Consider the following 26,022-nt stretch of genomic DNA (forward strand, 5'->3'; position numbering starts at 1 on the left):
AAGGAAACTATGATACAATACACACATTGTTGTGTGCCAGACATGGACAAGAATACACCCTAGAATATAACACGAACCACTTTTTGTATGGAACTTTTATACACACGCAAAGGTTTGGCCATTCCTAAAGCCTCAGCTTGGAGTTGTTCATGGTGGGTTTTGAGGTCTGCTCTGGATCATTATCCAGTTATAGTGGCTAGTCTTATTAAAATTTCATTTGCATCCAGAATTTGCTAATATTTTGTGGAATCTGTATTTCCCCCCGTCTGTGTAATATTTCCACCCCATACTTAACAGTCAGCAAAGGGATGTTATTAATTACCCGCTTTGCATCTTAAAGTTGATGCTTTAGAGCCAAATCCACAAATGTGAAATTTTATTTTTACAGATTTATTTAGATGACCATTACATTTTGACAAGTAAGTGTTAATAATGAGTAATGGAGAAATTATGCCACAGCGTACTGCAAAAAGATTGAGTGGTTTTGTATTAACAGGTAAAACTGCTGACAATCAGAAACTCTTCGTAACACTTAATAAATGTCTTTTTTATATCCGTAATACTGTTGGTACAAGTAACATAAGTAGTTTAATTATAAATAAGTAGCCTGACTGTACATGTATAATCTGCTGTATAGTGTGGAAATGTTAATGCCATGCTACCGTGAGGCGGCGACGCATACCATGTGCTCGTGTGCCTCAACAAACATGGCTGACCGAGCCGTCCTTATTCCCCTTCCTCTCAGTGTGAGATCGACCAATCAGAATCGACTCGAGCCCTACGTCACAGCCAATCGGCTTTCAATCTGCTCTTCTCGAAAACATGTCGCCCATGAAGCTGTGTGTTCCAGGTGAGCTCCGTAAACTTTGTCAATACTAGTACTTAAGATGTAGTTATATCACACATACGAGCGTTTTGGCTTTTCCTGCTCATGTTGGCTATTGTAGACGTCGCCGTGAAATGTAGTTAAACTGTAGTCTGACAGCGTAAAATCTCTTAATTATTTCCAGCTGCCATGCGTGGGGTGGGCTTTGGCTTCAAGCACTGTTAACGTTGCTTTTTAATTTCGGGCTTGGTGTATGACATGAATATGAGACGGAAGGAGGTGTGTTCACGGTCATTAACGCGTAGTTGTTTCACGGTAAAGGAGGTTTATTACCGTACACTTGTGCAGGGCTGTGAGTTGTTGACTTTTACTTTCCACGGCAGGTTTGATGCAGCCCTGCCCATCGCCTCAGGCAGGATAGCAGCATTCCTTCTCTTACTTGTTTTGACTCAACCATGGGAAATCCTCTGTTTTACTGTGCGGGTGGCAGTAGGAAATGTCAACAAAAATGTTTCACACTAAGCAATTGCAGAAGGTCTGATAACTGTCATCTAAATGTGTTAAAGTTGCATGGACACACAGCTGTGTCAGTCCTATGTCATGGTAATGCCAAGGTTAGAAAAGGCTCAAAGTGATCAGAGGAATGAGTCCAGAGAAATAACTGTCCGCCCTAGATGAAGGGTCATTCTGGACAAAGGTGTTGCATGAGCCAAATCATGCTCTGTGCACACACAGGAGTGATGGGTTTTGGTTTTATTCCTAATATCCAGTGTGTGTTCTTCTGCAGAGCCTGGAAAGTAAATCTGTCAGCTCATCTGAGGTATTTACAGTTATTGTATATGGAAACACATAGAGGATTTCCCCTGGCCAGGATATTGTTTTGATGAGATGGTGGTCCACCCATATCCTGACATAACATATTTCGTGATCAATTCAGATAGCAGATATAATATTCACATATATGGAATTGGCCTTGTGAAATAGTGTCTTTCTGTTTTACCCCAGAGGTTAATGTTTCATCCTACAAAAGTGTATTGTGTGCATTGTTTATTCTGATGTTAGTCAAAAAGGGTCCACCTCCACTATAAAACACTTTTCTGCAACACCCTCCTCCACTGACACTACCTCTGATTTCCTCCTTTGTTCTCAGGTGACAAACTATGCAGTGTAGAAGACTGTATTCCAGGCACGGGAGTATATCTGCGGCACGGCTACATATACTCCTCACTAGCGGGTTACGTGCTCAGGAAAAACGAGGGAGAGGAGGTGAGGGGTGTGACATGGTGGGTGTGGGTAGGAGAGGGGTGGTGAAAGCTGCAGAAGCAGTGAGGCATATGATGTGGGAGTGCCTGAGTAAAGGTATTGCGCAACCATTGTGAATGTGACTGAAGCAAAATGGCTTTGTTAAGTGCCTGTGGTGAAATGTGCACCATATTTTTGTGTGACAGATTCTTCCTCAGGCTGTTTTAAACTTGTGTAAAGTTATGAAAACTGAACAGGTTTGTGTGTGATCTGTGCATGCATTAATGCATGTGATTTTTCTGCCTCTTTCAAGTTACCCGTGATCTCAGTGGTGAGAGAAACAGAAACACAACTACTGCCAGATGTAGGAGCAATAGTCACCTGTAAGGTATGCAGTGAAGTCAGATCCAGTTTTTATAATAACTGTTTGATTTGTTTATGTGATTGTGCACAGTTAAGTTATACATCTTTTTGTCAAAGAGTTGGTTTGTCTTGAGCCTTGCTGTTCTTTGATTGGACAGGTGACCAGCATCAATCCCAGGTTTGCTAAGGTCCACATCCTTTACGTAGGCTCCACACCGCTGAAGGACCGCTTCAGAGGGACTATCAGGTAACCCCAAACCTGGCTCCACAGTGCAGTATGTGGTCTTATTATTTTGATTCTCTCTTAAAACTGAGCTCACTCTGTCTCTCTGACACTACAGAAAAGAAGATGTGCGAGCAACAGAGAAAGACAAGGTGTGTTTGAATAAATGTATTAAATAAGCTCATCATGTCTATGTAGCTCCTGTTTAGTTACAAGCTTCTCTCTGTTACAGGTGGAAACATACAAAAGCTTCAGACCTGGTGACATCGTCTTGGCAAAAGTGGTATCCTTCATGTGACAAATTTTTTCATAACCTCAGAGTGACACTTGTACAGTAAACAAAATCATGTCCAAAGAAGTCAGCTGTGATTATTTCTGGGAGGGTTTTGGTGTTTGTTAAACATGGTTTGAGGATTTTAATGCACAACAGATTTACAATGAGTCAAAAAACTGTGTCACTTCTGTAAATAATATGTTGAATTCATTATCTTTGGTTTTGGATGTATGTTGTTGTTGATACCTTGACATGCAATGTCAGATTTCTCTTGGTGACGTTCAGTCTAACTACCTGCTGACAACGGCAGAGAATGAGCTGGGAGTTGTGGTGGCACACAGTGAAGCAGGTAACTCTAATGCTCAATTAAGCTAAGCTTTTGCTTCTGTCTTATTTTTTTTAAATATAAAACTTCAAAACACAGGAGGATTCCAGCACACTACACACATAAGGAGTATCATGTTTAAACACAAGGTGGTGTTTGTACTGTTCGGCCTGCAGGTATTTATTGTCACTCTCCTGTTTTCATAGTAATTCTGCATGATGAGCACTATATCAGACTGTGAGGTGCACATCTGCAGGAGAGTGGCAGGAGATTCATACTCCTTGCTCAAATCAGTCAGTTGATGTTTATGTTACATGGATCTAAGTGAAGTTATGTAACTCAGCTGAATTTACAGTAAAAGTCTCTATATGTTCTATGGCCCTAATTTTTCCATGTAACATTCACTTCCTGTACTCATATTGAACCACATCTAAATTTTGAGCAGAACTCCGCATTTGTACATTAATTTTTGTTTTACACTTCTTTAGTTTCTTGAAATTGTATTTGAGCTGTTAATAATGTGATGAAGCAATATGTTGATTCTTTCTGTTTTGTTTTTTTCTCATGTTCTTTTGTGAACCAGGTGCCCAGATGGTTCCTATCAGCTGGTGTGAGATGCAGTGCCCACGGACGCACACCAAAGAGTTCCGCAAAGTGGCGCGAGTGCAGCCGGAATATCTACAGGCATGAGAGCCCCAAACCCTTTTCCCTCCACAAGGAACACACAGCTTCCCCTTCCTCCTTCACTCACTGTCATCAAGTAGCCTCTTAATTCTGTTTCAGAGGTTTTCTGAGAGACTTGAGCGACTTGTTAAGATTTGTTGGCTACTGCTGGTTTCATGTCTTTCTTGAGTGTTTTTTAAAAATAGCTTTCCCTTTGCACATTGTGTCATCATTTGATTGTGCCAGCTTGAAAACACTGTAGCAGCGTCAGACCAAACTGCTAAACTGTCAGGACATATTCTAACCAATGTAGTGACTGTTGTTAAGACATTTTAACTAATTCAAGGGTGGTACACTGCAGCTAACAAATTCTCTAAGAGGTCATTATGTTGAGAAACTAAAAGCATCAAAATTTTGCACTTAGAGATGAAAGGGCTCTTTCACAGCTGCAGGATTCACTCAGTTTTGCAAAGTTATTGTGGCAAAATTTAGATCAACAGGTCTCTTCAAGGATGATGCATGTTTCTGGGTGTATAGATCTAAGACTTGGTTAAACAGATTACATCTCATGTAAAGATAAAAATGAACACTGCATTTTGTACCCAGAGAGATGATTTAAATGGGTAGTGGCTGCATTTGGTCTGAAATGAGGATCTGACCAAAAAAGCTGCATAGTGAGTGCTGCACTTTTTTGTTCTTGCACGATTTGTGGCTGACTTTTTTTTTTTTTTATCTTATCCATTAAAGTGTCAGAACATTAGTTTGAAGACATTTTACTCTCCTGAGGCTCATTTCTTCTTACACCTTTTCATCTTATCCAGTTTCAAGTAAACTGGTGGACAGATGTTGTCCAAACAGCGGTTAAAAAGGGACGAGTGTGATTGAGAGAGCCGAACGTTCAATCAGACAACACAGCTACCATGCACGGAATATTGAAGTACAGCATATGATAGTCAAATATTTCTCTTCTGTTTTCCAGCACATAATCAAAACTACACAATTATGAGCCTATAACAAGCAAGCAGAAATGTTTCCATTTTATTTTTGAAGTAAAATGTACTTTTACTTTCCTTATTCTCTCTTCACTTTACAGCATATGTCATGTGCAAGATTGAAATAAAATGACTATCAAAACAAGTGACATTAGTATTCCATCTTATCCAGACTGATTCAAGTGATGCCATTTTGTATTCAGAAATGAAAGGAGATGGCACAAGTGATTTTTAGCCATACAGCTGCTCACATCTACACAACTGGCAGGACAGCCGCCTCATAATCACTGCAAACACACTGCAAGCATTCTTTCTCCCTACACATTATTTAACATCCTTAGTCTTTTCTGTCACAAAAAATACTGGATTATTAAATGTGAAACAACAATAGGAGTAAAAATCAATGTGTCATCTAACACTGCATCTAACACATTGTGTTTGTAGTCACCTTTTGCCATTATTAGAACAAAGTAATTAACAGTCAAAAAATCTTAGTCTAGAACATCAAACAGAAAATCTGAAATAAGGAGAACAACATTTTGCAGCCACAAAACAGTGAAATCACACAAATACTTGTGAGAAACTGATTCTCAGTCACAATCTTCTACATAAAAACAGTTCCTCAAGCAAGAGGATGTATAATTTACAGTATGTACAAACAGAATTGTCTGTTGTGTTTCCTCGTCTAATATTAATTTATATACAAGTTTAAAGATTCTCCAGTGAACCAGTGTATGAATCCAAAGCTTAAACCACACATAAAAAAAAATTAAAAATAAAAATAAAAAAATGGATCACTTTGATCAGTCATCGAAGCGGACCGATCGACTTGCATTGATGTCAATAAAGAACTTCTTATTGGACGGTGCAGTAAACCCAAGTCCAGCCCCCCTGTTAGTGAAGTCCATTCTGCGTGAGTGAGCACGCTCAAACTCTCCCAGAAGCCCTTGCTGTAACTGCTGCTGTGCCTCCTTCCCCATTGCCATATTGGCTCCTCCGGTGCTGCTCCCTGTGGCCGGCTGGAAACCCTTTTTGAAGCCTCCCATCAAGCGGAGGAATTTCTGCTGCTGTTCACAGCTGTTGAACTGAGCAGTGCTCCACTGACCCAAACCCTGAGGAACGCAAACACCGGGGGCAAATATTAGAGACAAGCTGCAGTCATTCACAGTGAGTGTGTTGAGAGGCACTCCACAGGTGAAGCTGTTTTCTTGTAACAAAGAGTATAATACAGCCTGAGAAAACACTTGTACTATGTCTTCTGTAGCTCTAGAGGAGCTTTCTAAAGCTTGCATAAATAACCCCTGGTGATCCATCAGTCGAATGAATACTATAAAGTTGCTTCATGGAACTGTAGTCCAGCACTTTTTGAAGCTTGATTCGTACTGCTGATTGAAATTCAGGCTATATCTGCCTCTGCTGCATCAATTTTGTCTTTTCTTTTTTAAAATCTCTTTCTCTGAAGACTTTTGTTAAAGTGCAGGAACAGTACTACAAGACTGGAGTACCCCTTTAAGGGAATTGTTTTATTCTATTTCCAGGACAGATGCAGATACTGACCAAAGGTTTAGCTGGTTTTTCAGGTTGAGAGGCCTTGTCAATCTCCATTTGCAGAGCTTGTCTCCTCTCCTATGATGAACCAAAACACACTTCAATGCAATTTACAAAGTCAAAGTGAAGTACCATTAATGAAAATACTAAAGATTATATGTTGAATCTCATTAGAGGGATAGTTTCCTCTTGAGAGTGAGATGAGAAGACTGATACCAAACTCTTATCTGTTCATTAAAAATTTAAGTACAATCTGGAGATGTGTAGTGAGCTTTAGAGGTGAGGTAGGTGGATTCAGCATTACCTTTGGACATGGTCAGTCCAGTTATGTACAACAATAAATGTCACACTTGACACAATAATGTAAAGATAATGAGATCCTTGATTACCTGGTTGATAGTGACCTCATCAGTGTTTCCACTCTTCTCTGAAAGAAACACCACGTCCTTTTGGGGATACACCTGAAACACAGTGAAACACAAACACAGCTCACTCCAAATGCAGGTGACAAAAAAACAACACCTGTGCACAGTGTTAGTAAACTCTGACAATACACACTCACCTGTTCATCTTCCACCTCCTCTTTAATCTTTTTCTTCTTCTTTTTCGAACCAGTTTCAACACGAACATCATTCTCCGCCTGTTCCACCTCAGCAGCACTCTTCCTCTTCTTTTTGTCCTTCTTGCTTCTTGTGTCATTGGCCTCTCTCTGCCCATCCTCATTTTCTTCACATTTAATAAATGATGGCTCTTCCATTCCCTTTGCGCTTTCCTTTTTCCTCTTCTTTTTCTTTGGCTCTGTCTCCTCTACCTCGCTGACTTCTACAGGAGCTTTTCTACCCTTTTCCTTTTTTCCTTTTTTCTTTGTCTCCTCTTCCTCTCTGATAACTATCTCACTCTCATTCGACCCACTATCTTTGTTCAGCTTTTTACCTGATGGTTCTTTGGTTCTTTTGTTGCTGCCTTTGATCTCAGGTGTTTCTACTCCATTTTCATCCTCTTTAGTCTTGGCGTCTTTCTTTTTCTTCTTTTTCATTTTTACCTCCTCAACCTCAGTGTCACTCTGTGGCTCTAACTTCACTCCATTCTCAGGCACTTTAGGTTTCTTTTTTGTTGCATTTACTCCCTCCACAGCTACACCTGTTTCTTCCTCAGTGGTTTTCTTTTTCTTCTTTTTCTTTTCTTTGCTTGGCTCCTCACTCTCCTCTGTGATCGCAGCTAAAACATTGTTTTTTGCTTTCTTGACTTTCTTTGGCACTTTATCCTTTCCATCTTGTTGCTCTTCTTCCTCCTCTTTCTCAGCTTTAACTTCTGCAGTCTTATCCTTTACTTTCTTCTCTTTCCTTTGTTTCTTTTCCACTTCTTCTTTCACTGAACTTGTAATTGCAATTTCCACTTGACTGATATTATCAGCCAGCTGCTTCTTCTTCTTCTTCTTTTTGCTGACTCCTTCGTCTTTTGCTAACTCTGTGACATCAGAACCATTGGCATTGTTCAGAGATTCATGAACAACTTTCTTCTTCTTCTTTTTTTTCTTCTCCTCCTTTTCACCAACTCCATCCCACAACTCTTCTTCTATAACCACAGTTTCCTTTTTTTTGCTTTTCTTCTTTGCTTTTTTCACTTCTGCTAGGCTCCCATCGTCATAGACTTGTCCTTTCTTGCATTTCCTCTCTTTCTTAATACAATTCTCCTCACTCTTGTCTTCTTCTGTCTTCATTTTCACCATTTCCACTGGACTCTCCACAGCAACAGACCTCTGGTTTGTCTGATGAGAGAAAATACAATTACTGCAAGATAATGCCTCCTCTCAGATTAAACTGCAATACCAGGTTCATGAAATCTATGTTTATGCACAGGTGTGACCAATAGAGCAGCACACTAACCGAGGGTTTGACTGATTGCCAGGGAAGAGACTCCTGATCAATGTCTTTTTGTAGGGCTAATCGCTTCTCCTGCAGGGAACAGAGAATTGTATATCAATATCAACCAAAATGTATGTAGTTATACAAATGTATCAAACACTGGATGCATTGAAAACAAGTACCCTTTTAATGCATCAGAAATCAGTTTTCACACATCTTACATTATGCATTATTCTGCATATGTCAAACCTGTGGCTCTTCTGATCTATTCCTACATTTTATTCGCTGATGCTTAGTTTTGTGTTACAAACTGTCTGGCTTTGAAGGTCTACTTGTAGTGTTAATGTTAAGAACACTGTCACGATGTGTGCACGGTCATGTGGAATTTGTCCTCCAACTAGTCAATCCTGGACTATAACTCTGCCTTGCAACCTGTCAGCAAATATTTTTGTAATCCAATATTGGATATTTGATTAAAGAAACCCAGTACCTCGTCAATACAGATCTCTTGGGACTTAGATGCAGACTTCTCTGAAACAAAAATCACGTCCTCGTCGGAGTCCGTCTGAAACATAAAATAAACCGTGTTCAGCACGTGTAAATGAACATGAATTTCAGTCCCAGTGTTCTTAAGTAAGCGCATACTCACACACAGCACCTACACCTACATTTGAAAACACCAGGTTTATCCAAAGCACTCTTAGTAAAACATGCTAGCTAGCTAACAGCAGCTGAATAGCAGCTAAACGGTTAAACCAAAGTGGAGACAAGCTAATGGGTAAGCCAGACGCTGAGACTATGTTGTCACAGCTGCACAGTGTACAATAAAATATAAACCTGATGAACGGTTTACTAACTTTGCACACTTTGAAAATTCACGTGGACAGTCGTTTACTCCCTTGACCTGGAAGTAGTTTTCGTAGTTCCTCTTAGCGACGAGCGAGGCGCCCGTAGCAACAAGCGCGTTCTCCTGTATGGAACGACAAATGGGTCAAAATTAATCTACGTACCGTCCGCCAGTGGCTGAAGTGCGCTCATACGCCACGAGATGGGACCATAGACTGTATATAGTATGTAAACAGTCTGCATATTAAATATAGACACTCAATGGGTGGGACTTAAAACCTCGCGTGTTTCCATGGGGATGAAATGAACTGACGATGTAACTCACGTCAAAGTGTGTTTCTGGGTTTTAAACGGCCTTCAACTTGTACGTGAAATGTAGGTCTGCTACATTACATAGGCTAGTAGCCATAACAGATACATTTTACCTTTACATAAAATATTTTATCAAACCCACAACAGAGGATTCTCACACCAGAGATGGACACAGACCAACATTATAACAAAATGATTCAGCCTGTTCATATTCTGTATATGTAATATGAAGCCATACTACATTACTACATCACTTATACAACAACCATAAAACTTCAAAATTAATGTGGTACATATAATAATGATAATAATAATAATATCAATACTAACAACAACAATAATAATAGTAGTAGTTATTAGTAGTAGTGGTAGTAGTAGTAGTAGTAGTTGTTGTTAAATGTACTCATAATCATGTGTATATTCATTTCAGTTATGAAGCTTTGTTTAGATAAAGTCATAATTTCAATGCATTAATTGAACATATTTACACATGCACACACTTCACACTTAATACAATGTAATATAATATCATACATTAAATCAGGATTTAAACCAGCTAATGCTGCATTCATGTCATATGGGATGGTTGGTAGACATGGCAAAGATTATTATTTTAACTACTTGCCTACTACTTCTGACAGCCCTCTGTAACCCCCACATCTTACTACCCATGACAACTATTTGCATCACCTTTTTCCAACAGCCCTTTGGCACAAAGCCTTCAACTTGCAGTGTGAGTTTTAAGAAGCCACCTACAACCCCAGCTGCCAAGTACAGCTTCCAAGCGCGGCTGTGGTCCCAAATTCCACCTACAGCCTGACTTAAATAAAGAACAGGTTACTTTTAAAGCACTCCCACATGTAGTTAGGGATTTTAGCACAGCTGCTATTTTTGATGGATAGAGCTGGGAGATGTGCTGGCTCATGATTCAATGCATCACACTGAGGGAATGACATCATGCAGGTCTTCACTCGGCTCTTAAAACTTGGAGCTAAAGATACAGCTATTCTGTGATTACTGACAATGATGAAACATGACAAGGTGGTGACAACTGGGTCTGAAGTGAGGAGAGTAGTTGTTTCATGTGTTGTCTTTTCAGAATCATATTCACAGAAACTCACACCCTGGACACCAGTTTTACAAACCTTCTTTATGTTGTAACTCAGAGTAGTTCCATTGTTGTGTATGACTCTTAGCATTTCTGAATTTTCAGTGTTTCTTCATTAGTTTCATAATTTACTTGTGTTTTATCCATTAGCTGCATATTTCCTAAAAGAGCCACTTGTGCAGTCAAAGTGATGTTTTCTATGTTTTCTTTAGTAGTTTTCTGCAGTGCATTGACCTCTCTGTCACCATACATACCTCTACTCTGTAATAGTTGAATGTACAGCTGCATCTCAATGAAGTGGATGCATTAGTGCAACACAAAGGACAAGGAGGCTGAAGAAAGATCAGTTCAATGACCACACAGTAAGTAAAGGAAAATGCACTGATGTATTAGCCACTTTGTGCAAATCACATTACATTTATGTTATGCTGCCATAAAACAGTGACAGTGCTATCATTATAAGAGCATCTCAAAAGAAAAATACCAGGGCTTTTTTTCACATTTGGGTATTTACATGATTAAAACTTAGTTATATAGGATAATATTTCATAAAAATCATGTGATGATAATATATCCATTGTACAATATCAGAGCACACACATGTACAAAAACAAAGTTAGTAATTTAGTTTAGTCTTACAGCAAGAAGATATTGCCACAACACGAACAAGGGGACTGCTCTTTGAATTCAGTTGAATAAAACTGTTCTGGAGTTAATTCATTCTTGAACAAGTGATGGAAACTGCAACCCTCTGGTCAAATATGAAGGATCACTATTGTAAACAGTATACATGAAATGTTACCAGTTAAAGTCACAGTGATGGATGGCAAAATGCTTTGTCTGTATTCGGTAGAATTTGAAGTTTAAGTAGATCCTGAATGACAGAATACATGAGATGCTCCATTAACCTCAAACTAAGTGTATGTAATGCTCATAGTATTATTGAATCCAGAAAAATCTAGAGAACATATATGTGAACACACTGAAACTGCTGACAAAACAGTCCAACCTTAATGTCCATTTAGTAGATGTTACAAAGCTTTCAGTCATATCACATGGCCTTCCTCTGTAGATGAGGTTTGCCCAGTTGTCATGGAATTGTAGGTATTTCGATTTTCCATTTGTGAGCACTTGAGATTGTTTTGTCAACTGTTGCTTGAATCAGGTTTTAAACTCAACACTGAAATGGTTAATTTCCTTCAATATGTATATCAAAATTCTAGAAAACACTCAAAATACGTTAGTTTTGACAAAATACATTACCTTTAAACTGTGCTTTTACATGCATCTCAAATATCACAATGCCCAGACAAGATCAGCGTTGATAAAGTGCAAAATCACAATCTCCGACAGTAGACTCTATACTGCAGAATATCTATTGCAGTATTAAATGGCTTTTTATGATATGCGTATTAAAAACTAGTTATCCATGAGCTGTAGACCTTTTAAATCACCTAGCAATCCTCCAAACTCTGTTAAATACATGACATTTATCAGTACACATGGTGAAATGTGTCACACTGTCCAACAGCACTGATAATGGGATGGAGATACAGAGAGAAAAACACTATGAGAGTCCTTTGAGGCTTTCCAGCATGAAATACAGAGGCCAAGCAAGCTTTGTGGGTGTATGCAGGTAATTTACATAAACATCCTAAGGGTTTTTTTCTGAGTTGTAGCAGGCATCAGCAAGCATCACCGATGAACAGGCATCAGTAAGCAACAGCACTGATTTAGAGCTGCTCAGGCAAAACTTCACTACATTCAAATCATCCTTTAATTTCACAGCACATCATTCAGTTACTCCCCTTCAATACCACAGTGGACTCTGATTTTAATCTTTGTCCCATATATCATAACAGTATTCTTCCTCATACACTCCTTGCCAGTATATTTACACATTACAATTAAGACTGCATGTGCTTATCTGTGCTGGGCAAAATAATGCACCATAAATACCATCACTGTATGACAAAATACCTTTGACTGTGGAAGCTGCATCACTTTCTCTTTCCTCTCTTGTGATTTCACATCCAGTCTGACTGATAAAAGAGGCAATCAAGACCATTTCAACAAAAGAACTACTGCAGTTTTTTTAACATGTGTGCAGAAACACAAATACATTAAACATATTTAGCTCCCACCAAATCCACTCAGATTGATATGTGATGTCTTTAATATATCCTTCTTCTTCCTCTTAAGTAACACAAATATTCCTCTATTACAAATGTGACTCAAGTATATCCTCTTCAAGTCTTGTCCCATGTTACCATAATCGGCGTCCAGTGTAGTTGATTGGGGCCGTGGGCATCTACGAGAGGGGGGGGGGGGGGGTACAATATTGATTAGCTACTGTATTTAGTGAATGAAAGAGAGTGAAACACACAGAGTGAGTATTCCTGCCATACTTACTGTACCACCATTCATGACCAGAGCCATCTCAGTGGGTTGGTAAACGTGACCTCTGAAGGCTATGCCAGGACGCATGCTCCCATGGCTGCTGTGGTATGTTCCACTTCTGAGAGCTGACAGACCAAACACAAGTTACAGATGTCATGTTAACAAGTATCACATGTAAGGATTAGAATAATTCCACTTTGTACAGTACCACTATGACAGGTTACTGTGCCACTGACTGAGACAATCATACATTAATCATACTGAAGTATAATTTTTCCACCAGCTGGGTAACTCAGAGGCCCTTCACACTCATAGTAAACCAATACAAGTGATTTTAATTGTTACTGTTTGTTAGATCTTTTTTCTAGGAGTCTGTGGGTGTCTATGGACACTTTGTTAGCTTGCCGTTAGCTTATTGGAACGCGGAGAGAGTTGCAAAAGGAGGACTAAACAACACTGGTTCTGGAAGTCCCATTCATTTTACACACAAAGTTTAATGACTCTGGGAGCACTACTGCAACTTGAAACTTTCCCAAATGAATCAACAATTCAAGACATTAAACACTGCATTAAAATATCTAGTCTTAAGGAAAATGATACAAGCCTGTGGATATAAAAAAGTTTGAGGTACAACTTACAGTAACTACAACTGCCAAGGTGCATTTCAGCAAAAAACATCTAATCGCTTAGCCTAAAACACAGTGACATGCTCTCAGTATTGAGAATGAACTAAAAACACAATCTGCACAATTCATTCACTTTTAATTTGTGAAACAGTTTTGGATGCTCATGGGTATTTCAGTATTTTTTCGACCCCTGCTGTGCTAAAACAATCAGACAAAACATGATTTCTGAGACAAAGTTGAAATAATTGAAATTGGTGGCCTGTATGAAGGCTGCATTATCCAGGAGAATTCCATGTTTCTATGTTAAGCAACACTGAGGCGACTGATCAAGAGAAAAATTGCAATGGGAACACTGAACAGGGGGAAACAATTCTAGATCCAGTGGCCTCTCCTCTTGTAATGTTATTTCCATCACAGCTCCAGCCACCTCATACTGAAGTGTAATTGTGACTGAAAACACCTGTGTGGGTGTGCAGTGCCTTTAAGACTATGGCTGTGTCTGAAATCACTCCCTCATTCATTACTCCCTATATAATTGAAGTTCAATAACTTACTGTATTTTAGAACCATATGAATCACCATCCATTTATGTCATCAAGACAGCTGTACTGTTGCATAACTGTTCATTTTTGCATCTATAAAATGTGGAGCAATGCATTGTGAATTTATGAGCAGAAAGTACTGTGCCCATTTACTGTTCATGCTGTAAATGGTGCTTTTTTTTTCTTCATCCAATCGCAGAGATATTTGAGAGCACCATATAGTGGATAAATCACACAGACTATCAAATAAAATGCTGAGGAGTACATATACTGTGCTCTTTAGTAAACAGGCAGTGAGACACAGGCTATGTTACTTGTGCTATACAGCAGCCACTGTGCTGTGGAAATGACAGGATATAGGCATATTGAATTCCTCTTTATTTCCCAATATCATAGTCATTAGATGAGCTGACTGTGAGTGAGTGCAGTGGGACCACAAGCAGGAAACAACAAACAGGTCTTGAAATGATATTCAGTGTCGTTTTCTTGTTGTTGTTTCTTTATGATGAAAACAGTGAAATATGTTATCTGTGAAGCACTAAAAATGGTGTAACAGAAGAGTTACACAGTCAGTGAACTGACTTAGTAATGTCTATCAAATGTTAGCTAATGTTAGCTAACATTAGACACTGAATGGTATTACATAACGTCTAGTCAAAACTAGTCAAGTCAAAACTAGTGTGTTATTCATTGAACTTGACATTTGCAAGAAGAAGATTGTTATTTCATCTTTTAGGTTTCATGTTTTAAAAGAAAATTACATTTTTGACAACTGGGGTCTTTATTCTTACAGATCATTTTGACCCATTACTCACTAGCTGTACTGCAGAGATTTTAGACACATAGAGGCTGAAACATGGATTACACTATACTATCTGGTAGTATGTTACAGAAGCCTTAACACCATCCTTTCAGCCACAAAGTAAATCTTCCCATTACTTGCTAACACAGTGTTATATGACTTTCCTCTCTGACTCCACCATTGTGCATTGTCTCCTCCTCAGTAAGCTGCACATTGGCCAACAAATATCATCAGTCTCCTGAAGTCTGCTATCTTGCAAGACAGGCTTTATGATTCCACTGCCTCCACTCTTTGTTTGTCCTGGTTCCTCATGGTTTAGCTCCTCATCTGTGCGTTTGGCTTCAAATAAATATGGAGAGCAATCCAAGTGAAATGACTCAGAAATCTCCCTGCAGAAAAGCCTGTTGGATAATCAGGCATTTCAGGAGGTTTAATTGGATTTTGGACTGTGTACAGTAGCTACAGGTCAGCCACACTTTGCTGTAAACAAACCTACATGGTGCTCACAGTTGTATGGTGATATGGTAGGAAACTTGAAAGGTGAAAAGGACATTAACTGATCTGCAGTGCAACTGATGATTTTAATGGAGGGTGAGTTAGTAAAAAGCAACTCAGCTCAGCAACAAATCCAGCAACACTGCAGACACAGCATAACTCTGGACAAATGCAGTTTGTACTGCTGTCTATTGGTTTTAATGAAATTAAAATGTATTCTGTTTTATTCAAGTTTTAATCAATTTAATTTATTTAATTAAATTAAATGAATGAATGATTTCTATAACTTATTCAACTTTAATTCAATTTAAATCCTAATTCAATGTAATAGATTTGATCTAATTTAATGTAATTATTGCTTTAATTTAATTGGACTCAGAATTCAGTTTAATAATTATCTGAATTAACCTTTTATCTGAATTTGATTTGTGATTTAATTCAATTTTATTATAATTTCTTCCATCTAATACCATCTTGTTCTTCACACGCCAATGTACTGTTGAATATTTCATTCCAATTCACTGTCACAGACAGTGAAACTGTTCTCTCAGTCCCTCAGTGAAAGTTGCTCTCAGCATCTCTATGAAAACCTCAAGAGGAAATTTTGCTGCCATTTATGAACACAGCTCTAATGAGTTCCAGTTGAAGGTATCATATGACCCAGGTTTAAAAAATGTATACAAACAATACACAGCCACACACACACAGATGTTACATAGGCCTACTTGCACTGTGCTCCTCCATAGAAAAGGCCTGATTTTCTGGGAAGGGTCGGTGAGAATGTGCAGGGAGCTCATCTCCAAAATGTGGAGGAGGGGACGTGTGAGTGGTGTCGAAGAAATCCTGCGTGTTGGACTGCAGGGGCTTCCGGAGACACAGGTGGGTCTCTGGAATAGCATGGAACAGCAGCAGGATCCAGCCCTGAATGACCAGAGCCACCGCCAGCGCAGGCTCATCCAACACTTTTACATCCTTCTTCCCCCCTCCTCCTAACCTTTCTCCTTTCCCCCTTCCTCTCAGCGCCTGGCTGCCATAGAGATAGAACCCCAGCCAGGCCACCCACAGCAATGCTGATGCCAGACTGGACAGGAAGAGCCAGACGGCGTTACACTTCCATCTCCGTTTTTCACTCTCTCCTTCTCTGTCTTCTTCACCCCCACCTCCTGCCTCTGCCCCAAACTCTCCTCCACAGAGCACCACCCCCAGAGAAAGCCCCATAGCTATGAGGAGCAGCCCCAGGGTGTAGCTGCATGTCAGAGCAAAGTCCAAAGGTGGATATTCGCAGGCTGGGTGACCCTCCCGGACAACAGTCAGCAGAACCCATTCAGCAGAGATGATCCCCTGAACCAAGGCCAAGGCCAGGCCAAGCGCTGCCAGGGAGCTGCCAGAGGGGCTCGTCTTGCCAGCCACCAGCCTCCTGAGCCTCACACCCTGCACTAGCAAGCTGGAGAAACAGAGGGCAAAGAGGGGCCCCCAGAAGGCCCTGCGGACCACACAAAGTGCCTGGTTCTTCCCAACCAGGAAAGCCAGAGAGATGGAGAAAATCCCAAGGAGCGTGCCCAGGAGCAGGAGAAGTGGCCCCATGCCAGGAGCGCCTGGCAGGGTCGGAAATGGAGCGTAGCTTGACTAGCAGGAGCACAGCCAGCACGAGAGAGGTGATGCCACCGCTGCAGGCCACGGCCTCCAGAACCACGCCCCAGACCGACTCCAGGTCGCACAGCACTCTGTACGGAGGGTCCACGTCCACGCTGCATCCCCGAGGAGGAGGAGAGGGGTGGGTTGAGCCATAGCCAATCAGTGACAGGAGGCAGATGATTATAGGGCTGACAGCCATCTTGGAGACACAGAGACAGAACAAAATGCAGTGATCAGAGACAGAGAAAAGGTTAAAAGGGAGATAAAGAGAGGCAAGTGCGCAAAGAGGTAAACAAGAGGAGTGAGACTATGGAAGAAGATCCAGAGAGGAGGGTGGCAGGAGGGTGAATGTAGATATAAATCATAGTATATTAGTCTATACAAAATCTCTATGAGGCAGATCATCCTGTAGACACAGCATCCATATTAATATCCATTAAATCTGTTATATATCAGACATTAGTTTGTTTCTCTCTCTTTCAGACACACAAACACAGACTCACGCACTCACAGCGCAGAATAGAACTGCTTTTAGCACTGGGCAATGGTTTCCATGGGAACGAGAAACAGCGTGGGCTGTCTACATCGCATACTGGGCTTTTGAGAAGTCGAGTTTCAGTACCCAAAAGCACAGAGAAACGCACGACTACTCACACACACACACACACACACACACACACACACACACACACACACAATGTTTGTACTCACTTGTGAGGACCCTCATTGACATAATGCATTCCCCAGCCCTATGATGAACATAATTTTAACTTTTACCCTATCAAGTGGTAACTGTGAAAACATGATGCAAAACGTTCTCACTTTTAAAAAAATGTCCTCACTGTATGTATAAGAGCATACACACACACAAATATACACACACATAAATACAAAATAAATAACAACATTAAACAATTTCATTCTTAATTTAAACAATTTCAAACTCACCTCAGACAAATTCTTGATTTGAAATCTTGATTATTGAGAGTGAAAAGGCATCATAATTTTCCCAGTCTGCATCACTTGAACTTGTTTAGGTATTTTTGTAATCCTAGTTAATGAAATCCATGAGGCAGAAAAAGCAAAACGGTTTCCATTTTGTCTTTGAAAATGTCTCTTCTGTCACTCTCTGCGCTCACAGCTCCCACTGTTTTAAAGTACAAAATAACACACTTTGTGCGACCAATAATGTCCTGCTGCTGCATTGACACGTCCGGCTGCTCCGAGAAGAATCCACAATTATGATGCATGCCTTGATACTTCACACACCCACATAGTCAAATATATCTTCTGTCTCCCTTTCACTCTTCTCTCTCACTGTCTCTGCCCCTCTCTCGCTCCCTCTGTCCTCCTCTTCCTATTCATTCTGTCTCCACGTCTGTGTTTCTCTCTCCCTGCTTCACACTGAATCTGCGGAGGTGTCAACAGAGATGCAATCCCTGCCTTACCTCTCTTCACCCACACATAGGAAGTATAATTTGCTGATGCACCTGTCTTACCAGTAAGAAAATGAGAAATAAGTACAGTATGTAAGCATGGCAATGCACTACCGATCTAGTATTAGTCACTCCTTTGCACATCTCGGTGTTGTTTCCCGCTCTCGAGCTCCCACGTCTTCCTCATGCTGCTTATACAATTCTTCCTCACACCCAGAGCTGTGGCACATGTAGATTCATCACTGATCACCAGAATGGACCAAAACAGTCAGAAGTCTCTTCAGCAGTAAGGTGTCTGCTGATGGTGCGTGTGACAGAGTGAAGATGGGATTTGGATATAGAGGGGCAGATGGTCAATCCAAACACAGGTGAGCCTTATGGCCACGTGGCCTTGCTAGTAGAGAGTGTTACATAATAGCCTTGAAGACATGATTCAGCCAAGTCTCCCTTTGGAATGGAGTAATCTCCTCCCCTGGAGGTGGCTTCGTGTGGTACTGGAGAAGGACACAGCATGAGGGAAACCATGATAAGGAGCAACCATTGTACGAGCTAATTGAGCCAGTTTGTGAGAGATCAGTGTGTGAGAGATTGATGCTGACAGACAGTAGTAAGCTCAGTGACATAGGAGAAGCCAAAGCTGGTTTGTAGTACACAAATAAACTCTCAGACAGATGCAAGTAAACAAGTGCACACCTGCACCCTGCTGTGCCAGTCAAGACAGTCTGATCCAGACAGTGAGTCCTTGCTGTTATCGAATCAACAGGAGCAACTGCTTTGGTTTGTGATGGCAAGGATACGTGAATAAAGACAAGAATGTATAAAAATGACCACAGCAAACATGTTGGCTTGTTATGGCAGGAAAACTACAGCCATAATATTAATTATAACCCTGTTCTATTCAAGTGTCCCGCTCAGTGTGACAGTGAGCCAGAATGCACAATGCCAGGACCATGAAACTGAAGCAGCTAAATGGAATCCAGCCGTCAATGCTTTTATTGTTTACGCCTGTGTTTCTCCGTACTATGACATGTCAAAATGTTTTCTGTAAAAAACTCCTACTCCAAGTCTGTGTTTCTACATAGCTATCAATAGACTGAAACAGTTACTCCATTAATCAGCTGATTGCAGCTGATTTGATACGTTTAAATCATGTAGTGAGAATTTGCTGGTTTATTATAAACTGAATGCCTCTCAGTTTTGGACTGTTGGTCACACAAAACAAGACTGACAAGCACATTTGTTGACATCAAATTGGACTTTAGGAAATAGTGCTGGGCATTTTTAATGGAATAGTTTGATACTATGTGAAGTGCATATACTCACCTTTCCCGCAAAACTGTTGAAGATGTCTGTATGCTAAATGTAAAGCTGCAGCCTACCTTAAAGACTGGAAACAGGGAGAAACAGTTTGACTGGCTCTGTCCAAAAGGTAACAAAATCTGCCTATCAGCCTCTCTGAAGTGTAAAAACCACAATTTGCTGTTTTATGATTGGTAATATGCTGTACTATTTCTTTGCCAGTTGCCAGGTAACCAAGACATAACTAGCTCAGATAGCTGATCCCCTGTTTCCAGGCTTAATGCTAAATTGCTAGGGCTGCTGGCTGTTGTTTCATATTTAGCAGACAGACTTGGGAAAAGTTTGGGAAGCCTTCTAAGATTTAGCTGGAGTCTGATGGAGTTTGATGTCTAGTGTGCTGCCCTCCTGTTGTGTGATCAAGTTCTCTGATAGAGACAAATGAAGACAGAGGTGGGGGACAACAGGGCAGAGAAGTGCTGACTAACTCTGGTCATCAATCCTAATCTGGGTAATCCAGTAGTTACTATGGTCACAGTCCAGTAGGACCTTGTTAAGTATGGCCCATCCCATAATCCCAGCTTTATCCCATGTCAAGTCTCTTCTGACAAATGTCCACACACACCGAGGGCACAAAGAAAGTCCACAAGGGGAAGCTCCTCGGGTTGGACATAAACTACATGTGATGACTCTGTAAGACCTCACTCCACACTTGCATAGTCAAAAACATTCACAGCTGGAGATCTGCAGTTCACTTCCCTTGGCCATGAGGCAAGATTGAACAACAAAGGATGTCCTTGCTCAAGGGCATCAGTTATTAAGTCATCACAATGGGTTAGATTTATTATCAGAGGCATGTATTTGTGCAGTTCGTTGAGGTGTTTTTGGGATGTTTTTTAGCATCTGCTCTTCACTGCCAACAGAGACCCAGTATAACCAACATAAAACAGTGCACTTCGTCATAAAGAGGAAATGGCAGTGGTGTGTGGACTGAGGCCTGCTTTTTCATACCCTGTCAGCTCTATCTACTGTCTGCTTGGAGAACTACAGGAGCTGCCAGTCTGAGGTCACGTAAAATGAGATATTACAGTTTAGTTTTTGCAACCACCATGGTGATGACCAAAAACTTGATTTGGCAGGCAATCCAAAAACTGGGGTTTCAACTGCTGTTTTTTTTCTCTCTCTCTCTTGCTACTTCCTGTCCTGTTGTTTTCACAATAAAAGATTATTGAATGGAGACTAACCACCTTCACCACTTCTCAGGAAGACATTTTGAACCTCCAGCAAACAGAGAAATGACTCCTTTCCTCTCTTTCCTCTTCTTTGTGTTTATTGGTGAAATCTCGTCATAATAAGTCATGCTATTAAATCATCTTAATATGACCTGTACATTATGTATCAAAAACACAAAATTCATTTTCTATTGGTTACAGTTATTACTGTACATTACATGCAATACATTTTCTACTACATTACAGCACTGAAAATTATTTGAAGACCCTCATTAAATGCAACATAGAATTAAACATAAAGGGAGGAGATATTATATAATAGGCCTTTTTATACAGCCAACACTCTGACTTGTCATAGCAAGAGAAGCACAGGCAGAGTTATTACTGTTAATTATGGCTCCATCCCATTTATGTATTCCAGTAAGCCAAACCAGTGAGCAAGTAATACACAATACCAGGACTGGAACTGGCACATCTGAGAGAAATGCTATCATTGTTAATGTTACTAATTACACCTTTGTCTTCCTACTATGACATGTCAAAATGTCAGCAGTGAAAATGGCTTGTTCTGTTATAATGTCTCCTTTTATTACGTTCACATATACAGGTACCAGCATAACTTCAAAAGTAACTCATATTTCAACTTTTTGAATAGACGATGAGTTTCTGAGGACAACTGAATATAAACACTGTATAATTTTCAGTGGTTTAACTTGTCTGTTGAAAGGTAACTGAAGAAAAATTGAACTGTTAAAATTAAGCTGAGGTTTGGGCGTGCTCAAATAACAAGGTAATTACAAGATGAGGTATTCTTCTCACTAAGCCCTCTAGATGGCACTGCAGGATTTATCCCAGTTTGTCCTGTGTTGAAGCCGACAAGTGTTCATGTGAGTTTCACTGAGTCATTCTTGGCTGATTTAATGAAATTTCATTTTGTTGTTTGATGAATATCATCTATATTGACAGAGCTCTGCTTTAATAGCTTAAACCATGTTCTGATCATGTATGGATAAATAAACCAATAAATTATCTGATCTGTTTATATATGCATTAAATTGTTTTTTTTTCTTTAAACATTATTATAAGTATATGGATAAATGAGCTTAAGAATGACAGTTATATTACAGTGATGATTATTTAGTGATTCATTTATTTAAATCATTCCATAGTATCAGTGAGATGTTATTATTCCAAGTAAAGGCTTTGTCAACAGAATGAATTTAATGAATAAACATAGCTTAGGATGATTATTACATGATACAAGTATTATTTTTATAATGTCAGTGTTTCATGAAAATATGTATCTTATGTATCTCCTCTTGCCCCTAAGTGCACTGTCCACAAATTGTGATTTTGTTAATGTTAAAATATTTTGTCCTTGGTAAGAACTATTTATTTTATAACAATGTGTCAAAGAATTGAAATTTCAATACATTCAATATGCCATCAAAATGATTTCAACATAGTAGCTGTAAATGCAAAAAGGCAAATAACATTTCTTAATTCAATAATCCAGGGGACTTTCATTTGAATAAAATAAGACTCATGACAGAGTTTCCATCCTGAATTCAACACTGAGGTTTAACATACAGATACATCACTCATATTACATTATATTATAATTATTATATTATATATATATTTTTACAATGTGATTTCACATTTCAAATCATAAGAAAAAGAAGAAATCTTGGCTCATGTTCAGTTTTCTAGATACGCATATGTACATTACATTTAACATAAGTGAGCACATGGTTCAAGATGTCGTCTTGGCCCCTGAACAAACATTTATTTGATGACAGTGAGCTTCTTTATCTTGAGTTGCTACTGCAGACTTTACAGCACAGCGCAGTTTTATCTGCGTCTATAGACATGCAGGACGTTGTTACATAAGGGGCAGGAATGTTCCACATCCTTGCAAGCATCCACACAGAAGGGGATCAAACAGCAAGGCCAGCAACTGGTGTGGATAAAGTAAAGTCAAAATAAGACTTAACTGTTTGGTGTATATGTATCTAAGTTTACATGGGTGTGTGTATGTGTGTGTGTGTGTGTGTTGGGGTCTCTACTCACAAGAAGACACCTACTATGCCACAGATCAGCCAGGTGAGCATACCATTTTTGTACTCGGTTTTAGTGACTACAGTGTTTTGGCAGCGAGGACACACCATCTGTCCAGGAGCATCAGTTGGTAACTGCTGCACCACCACCACCTGGTTCACTGGGAGTAGAAAAAAACTTCTACTACTAACAGTCATGATCCACACCTCCCCACCAATGCATCACTGAAAACAAAACTGGACTTTTTAGCACATTTTTTTTCTATATTACACAGGTAATATTTGAAAATATTGTATCTTATGAGAGACATTTGGAGACAGACACTCACCAGACTGTAAGACCTGAGGTTGTTGTAGAACGTATTGGGGAGTAGTGGGCTGAACTGGATGTAAGAAAGAGATATTTAGCTTGAGAAAGGTTTAAAGAACAAAATTAACCACAAACTGCACAAAGGCTCCTACTACATGGACTAACATGACATGAATAGCTCAAGAAATAAGAACTACATCACAGTAAAAGGGAAAGACTCTGATGTCTTACCAGGGTGGACAACAGGCTGAGCTTGGACATAGACTCCTGTGTTGTTTACAGGGGGTCCTGGGTACGGCGGTGCTGGTATGTCTAACATTCCCTGCATTGGTGGCATTGCCGTGGGAGGTCCCTGACCCTTTTCCATGATGTCTGTCTAACGAAAGAGAAAATCTTGTCAGAGTCAGAGAAAATAAGTGGAGGTAGACCTTGAAATCCAAAGATGTCTTTATTAAAGGGTCCGATGATTTCTCTCAATGGAGTGACAGTAAGGTGGTTGAAATGTAGGGTGGAATCTCCACTATCTAGTTTTTCACCTTTTCCTTTCTCTCAAGTGTGAAAGCTTGCTAATCCAGTTGTAGACTATTTAAGGCACTGCAGGGCCAGTTGTTGTACCACTGGTCATGATGCCTAGGTATGTGTATGCAACCAAGCAGGTTTGGTGGCATCACATTTTTACATTGTAAAACTCACCAATTAGTTTCTGCTCTCACATGACCAAAAGTCCCATTCTGTGTGTGGAAATTACCTTTCTGGTTTTGCTGTTTTACCAAAAACACAATTAGGGCTGATGACAAAGAAGTGTATTGTCCTACAGAATCTAGAAAACCCAAGGCAATGTGAAAGAAAATACATAAAACACAAGCAAATTAAGCAAATAGAATAACACTGCAGATCACACTTTATATTGAGACTAAGTTATAAACCCAACAAACCCAGCATTTTCATTTTCATGGAAGATGTTGTTGTTGTTATTAATTATAGCCAGTAAGCTGTGCAGTGAGCAGCATGTGAAATACAGACTCAGAACTAACTCAACTTAACTGTATGTAGTGACTTATAATGTTATCAATTAGACCTGTACTTTTCCTGCTATGAGGAATCAATTCTTTATGTTGCATACGTGTAATTTGGTTGAGTTTTATTTGAAGCATTTTTTTCTAAATGTGAACTATGCGTCATCAAAGTGGTAAAGATGATCTCCTCACTTGCTTGTGGTTTCTTCAGCTGCACGCCCAGAGCTCTCTTGGTCCACTGTACAAATCTGAGGATGCTGGGTGAATCAGCTGACTTACTGAATATAAAAAGGATCAAAGTTAGAGCAGATCTCACTCAACCTGTTCAATGAATTAATACCTACTTTTCCATGAACAGTTTTGCGTTCAGTATTCCAGTCATGATTTGCTCTGCTGAAACCTACTCTCATTACTGAAGATTCAATTTATAATCATGTTTAGTGAGTCAATAAAAGTTGTTAGATAACCCCTAAACTGTACATCTGTTTCATACATGACAAGTGAAAACCACTTTTTAACTGGGACACACATGAAAACCACACACACACCAAACACACCTACAAATTCCAACAGCAGGTGAGGTTTACCAGTTGTTTCACCTCACCACACAATATAAAGCACACCTATACATAATCATATTTAGTTAGCATTCATCACAAGTGGCTATTTTTAATTCACATTTTTTGACAGTCTATATATAGAGAGAATCTATAGCAAGAGATTTAACAGATTTTCAGAGTGAGTGCTATGATAGACAAACCTTTTCTGAAACAGACAACAAAGAAAACAAACAACAAAGGAAAGAAAAGAAAAAGATAAAAATCCTGCACTTTTTTAAGTGAAGCACATTTAAGCATACAAATCAACAATTTCTGGCATGTAGAATTTCTTATCTAAAACTATCTGCACCAGATCTAATGCTGCTTACCTTGATAAGGAAGTCAGGAAAGTGTATGAGAGCCCAGCACTGATTCTTCCTGTGATGTTTGAGAAATACAACAGGACAAATGCTATTGTAATGTAAGAAAGTGGGTGGAGCAACACTGTTGCAATAGATGTAGCTCACCCTTATTTGTGTATATGTAGAGTTTTACAATGTCATTCTCTAACTACAATACATCAAAAATCTTTTAAGATATGAAATTGCTTTATTTATTAACTGTATTTTATGTTACAATATTAGATTACCAGATTCATTCAGATAACAGTGTGCTGGGATATACAAATAATAAGTGTGACAAGTTATTACATGTTTGAAAAAATACAACATTGAAAATAGCTAGACAAAACAGACAAAATGACAAAAGGTTATTCCAGTTATTAAGTGCAAAGTAAATACAAGCTGGGGATTTATACAAGAAAATTACACTGCGCTTGTGTGGAATGTATTCACTATGTCGTGTATCCAAATGCAAATGGGGGAAATTTATATATATGCTTATTTGCAGGATGGGCAAAATCAGTGTAGCATACAGGAACATCTGTTGGTTTTTTTTTTTTTTTTTTATTAATATTCCAGGTGACTGGCATAGATGGACGAGTAACTCATCAAGAGACATTTGGAAACATTCTGGTGACTCAAGGA

General features: G+C 39.5%; 4 protein-coding genes across 10 annotated transcripts; 1 reads left to right on the forward strand and 3 right to left on the reverse strand.

Moving 5' to 3' along the window:
• The first annotated feature begins 735 nt into the window (after positions 1-735).
• On the forward strand, positions 736-5,053 carry exosc1 (exosome component 1). The gene is made up of 8 exons (XM_018664788.2): positions 736-850; positions 1,977-2,092; positions 2,382-2,456; positions 2,590-2,678; positions 2,773-2,806; positions 2,887-2,937; positions 3,193-3,277; positions 3,837-5,053. The coding sequence occupies exons 1-8, from the start codon at positions 823-825 to the stop codon at positions 3,941-3,943; spliced, it is 585 nt and encodes a 194-aa protein (XP_018520304.1). The 5' UTR covers positions 736-822; the 3' UTR covers positions 3,944-5,053.
• On the reverse strand, positions 4,939-9,279 carry knop1 (lysine-rich nucleolar protein 1). 4 transcript variants are annotated; one of them, XM_018664784.2, is made up of 7 exons: positions 9,179-9,279; positions 8,812-8,886; positions 8,343-8,411; positions 7,019-8,224; positions 6,846-6,917; positions 6,466-6,534; positions 4,939-6,020 (listed from the first exon to the last, which is right to left on the reverse strand). In XM_018664784.2, the coding sequence occupies exons 4-7, from the start codon at positions 8,183-8,185 to the stop codon at positions 5,712-5,714; spliced, it is 1,617 nt and encodes a 538-aa protein (XP_018520300.1). In that variant the 5' UTR covers positions 8,186-8,224; positions 8,343-8,411; positions 8,812-8,886; positions 9,179-9,279; the 3' UTR covers positions 4,939-5,711. The 4 variants fall into 4 exon arrangements, with proteins under 4 accessions (XP_018520300.1, XP_018520301.1, XP_018520302.1 ...); XM_018664785.1 differs by lacking the exon at positions 9,179-9,279 and adding an exon at positions 8,990-9,170; XM_018664786.1 differs by lacking the exon at positions 9,179-9,279 and adding an exon at positions 8,971-9,170.
• A 1,675-nt stretch (positions 9,280-10,954) lies between these two features.
• Positions 10,955-18,850, reverse strand: gprc5bb (G protein-coupled receptor, class C, group 5, member Bb). Its single transcript, XM_018664783.2, is given in 5 exon segments — positions 10,955-12,898; positions 13,000-13,112; positions 16,178-17,039; positions 17,041-17,286; positions 18,036-18,850. Coding segments are annotated over 4 exon segments (1,266 nt in total). The 5' UTR covers positions 18,036-18,850; the 3' UTR covers positions 10,955-12,853.
• Positions 18,851-22,181: 3,331 nt separating this feature from the next.
• Positions 22,182-25,446, reverse strand: LOC108875689 (cell death-inducing p53-target protein 1 homolog). 4 transcript variants are annotated; one of them, XM_018664781.2, is made up of 6 exons: positions 25,366-25,446; positions 24,630-24,715; positions 23,653-23,797; positions 23,441-23,494; positions 23,139-23,272; positions 22,182-23,011 (listed from the first exon to the last, which is right to left on the reverse strand). In XM_018664781.2, exons 3-6 carry the CDS (start codon positions 23,786-23,788, stop codon positions 22,937-22,939), a joined length of 399 nt encoding a protein of 132 aa, XP_018520297.1. In that variant the 5' UTR covers positions 23,789-23,797; positions 24,630-24,715; positions 25,366-25,446; the 3' UTR covers positions 22,182-22,936. The 4 variants fall into 4 exon arrangements, with proteins under 4 accessions (XP_018520297.1, XP_018520296.1, XP_050926735.1 ...); XM_018664780.2 differs by having other exon boundaries at positions 23,125-23,272; XM_051070778.1 differs by having other exon boundaries at positions 23,125-23,272; positions 23,653-23,793; positions 25,366-25,440.
• Between the last annotated feature and the right edge of the window lie 576 nt (positions 25,447-26,022).

The sequence above is a fragment of the Lates calcarifer genome, linkage group LG5 (genome assembly GCF_001640805.2).
Source record: "Lates calcarifer isolate ASB-BC8 linkage group LG5, TLL_Latcal_v3, whole genome shotgun sequence".
In the NCBI taxonomy this organism is placed as follows: domain Eukaryota; kingdom Metazoa; phylum Chordata; class Actinopteri; family Centropomidae; genus Lates; species Lates calcarifer.

Coding starts and splice junctions, on each gene's coding strand:
- exosc1 (XM_018664788.2), top strand. CDS start 823: ATGTCGCCCATGAAGCTGTGTGTTCCAG. Junction 851..1,976: donor CATGAAGCTGTGTGTTCCAG/GTGAGCTCCGTA, acceptor CTTTGTTCTCAG/GTGACAAACTATGCAGTGTA. Junction 2,457..2,589: donor GAGCAATAGTCACCTGTAAG/GTATGCAGTGAA, acceptor TTGATTGGACAG/GTGACCAGCATCAATCCCAG.
- knop1 (XM_018664784.2), bottom strand. CDS start 8,185: ATGGTGAAAATGAAGACAGAAGAAGACAAGAGTGAGGAGAATTGTATT. Junction 6,918..7,018: donor AGGAGGTGGAAGATGAACAG/GTGAGTGTGTAT, acceptor ACTGTGTTTCAG/GTGTATCCCCAAAAGGACGT. Junction 6,021..6,465: donor AAAAACCAGCTAAACCTTTG/GTCAGTATCTGC, acceptor TGCGTTCCTCAG/GGTTTGGGTCAGTGGAGCAC.
- LOC108875689 (XM_018664780.2), bottom strand. CDS start 23,788: ATGGAAAAGGGTCAGGGACCTCCCACGGCAATGCCACCAATGCAGGGA. Junction 23,495..23,652: donor TCAGCCTGTTGTCCACCCTG/GTAAGACATCAG, acceptor TCTTACATCCAG/TTCAGCCCACTACTCCCCAA. Junction 23,273..23,440: donor ACCTCAGGTCTTACAGTCTG/GTGAGTGTCTGT, acceptor TTCTACTCCCAG/TGAACCAGGTGGTGGTGGTG.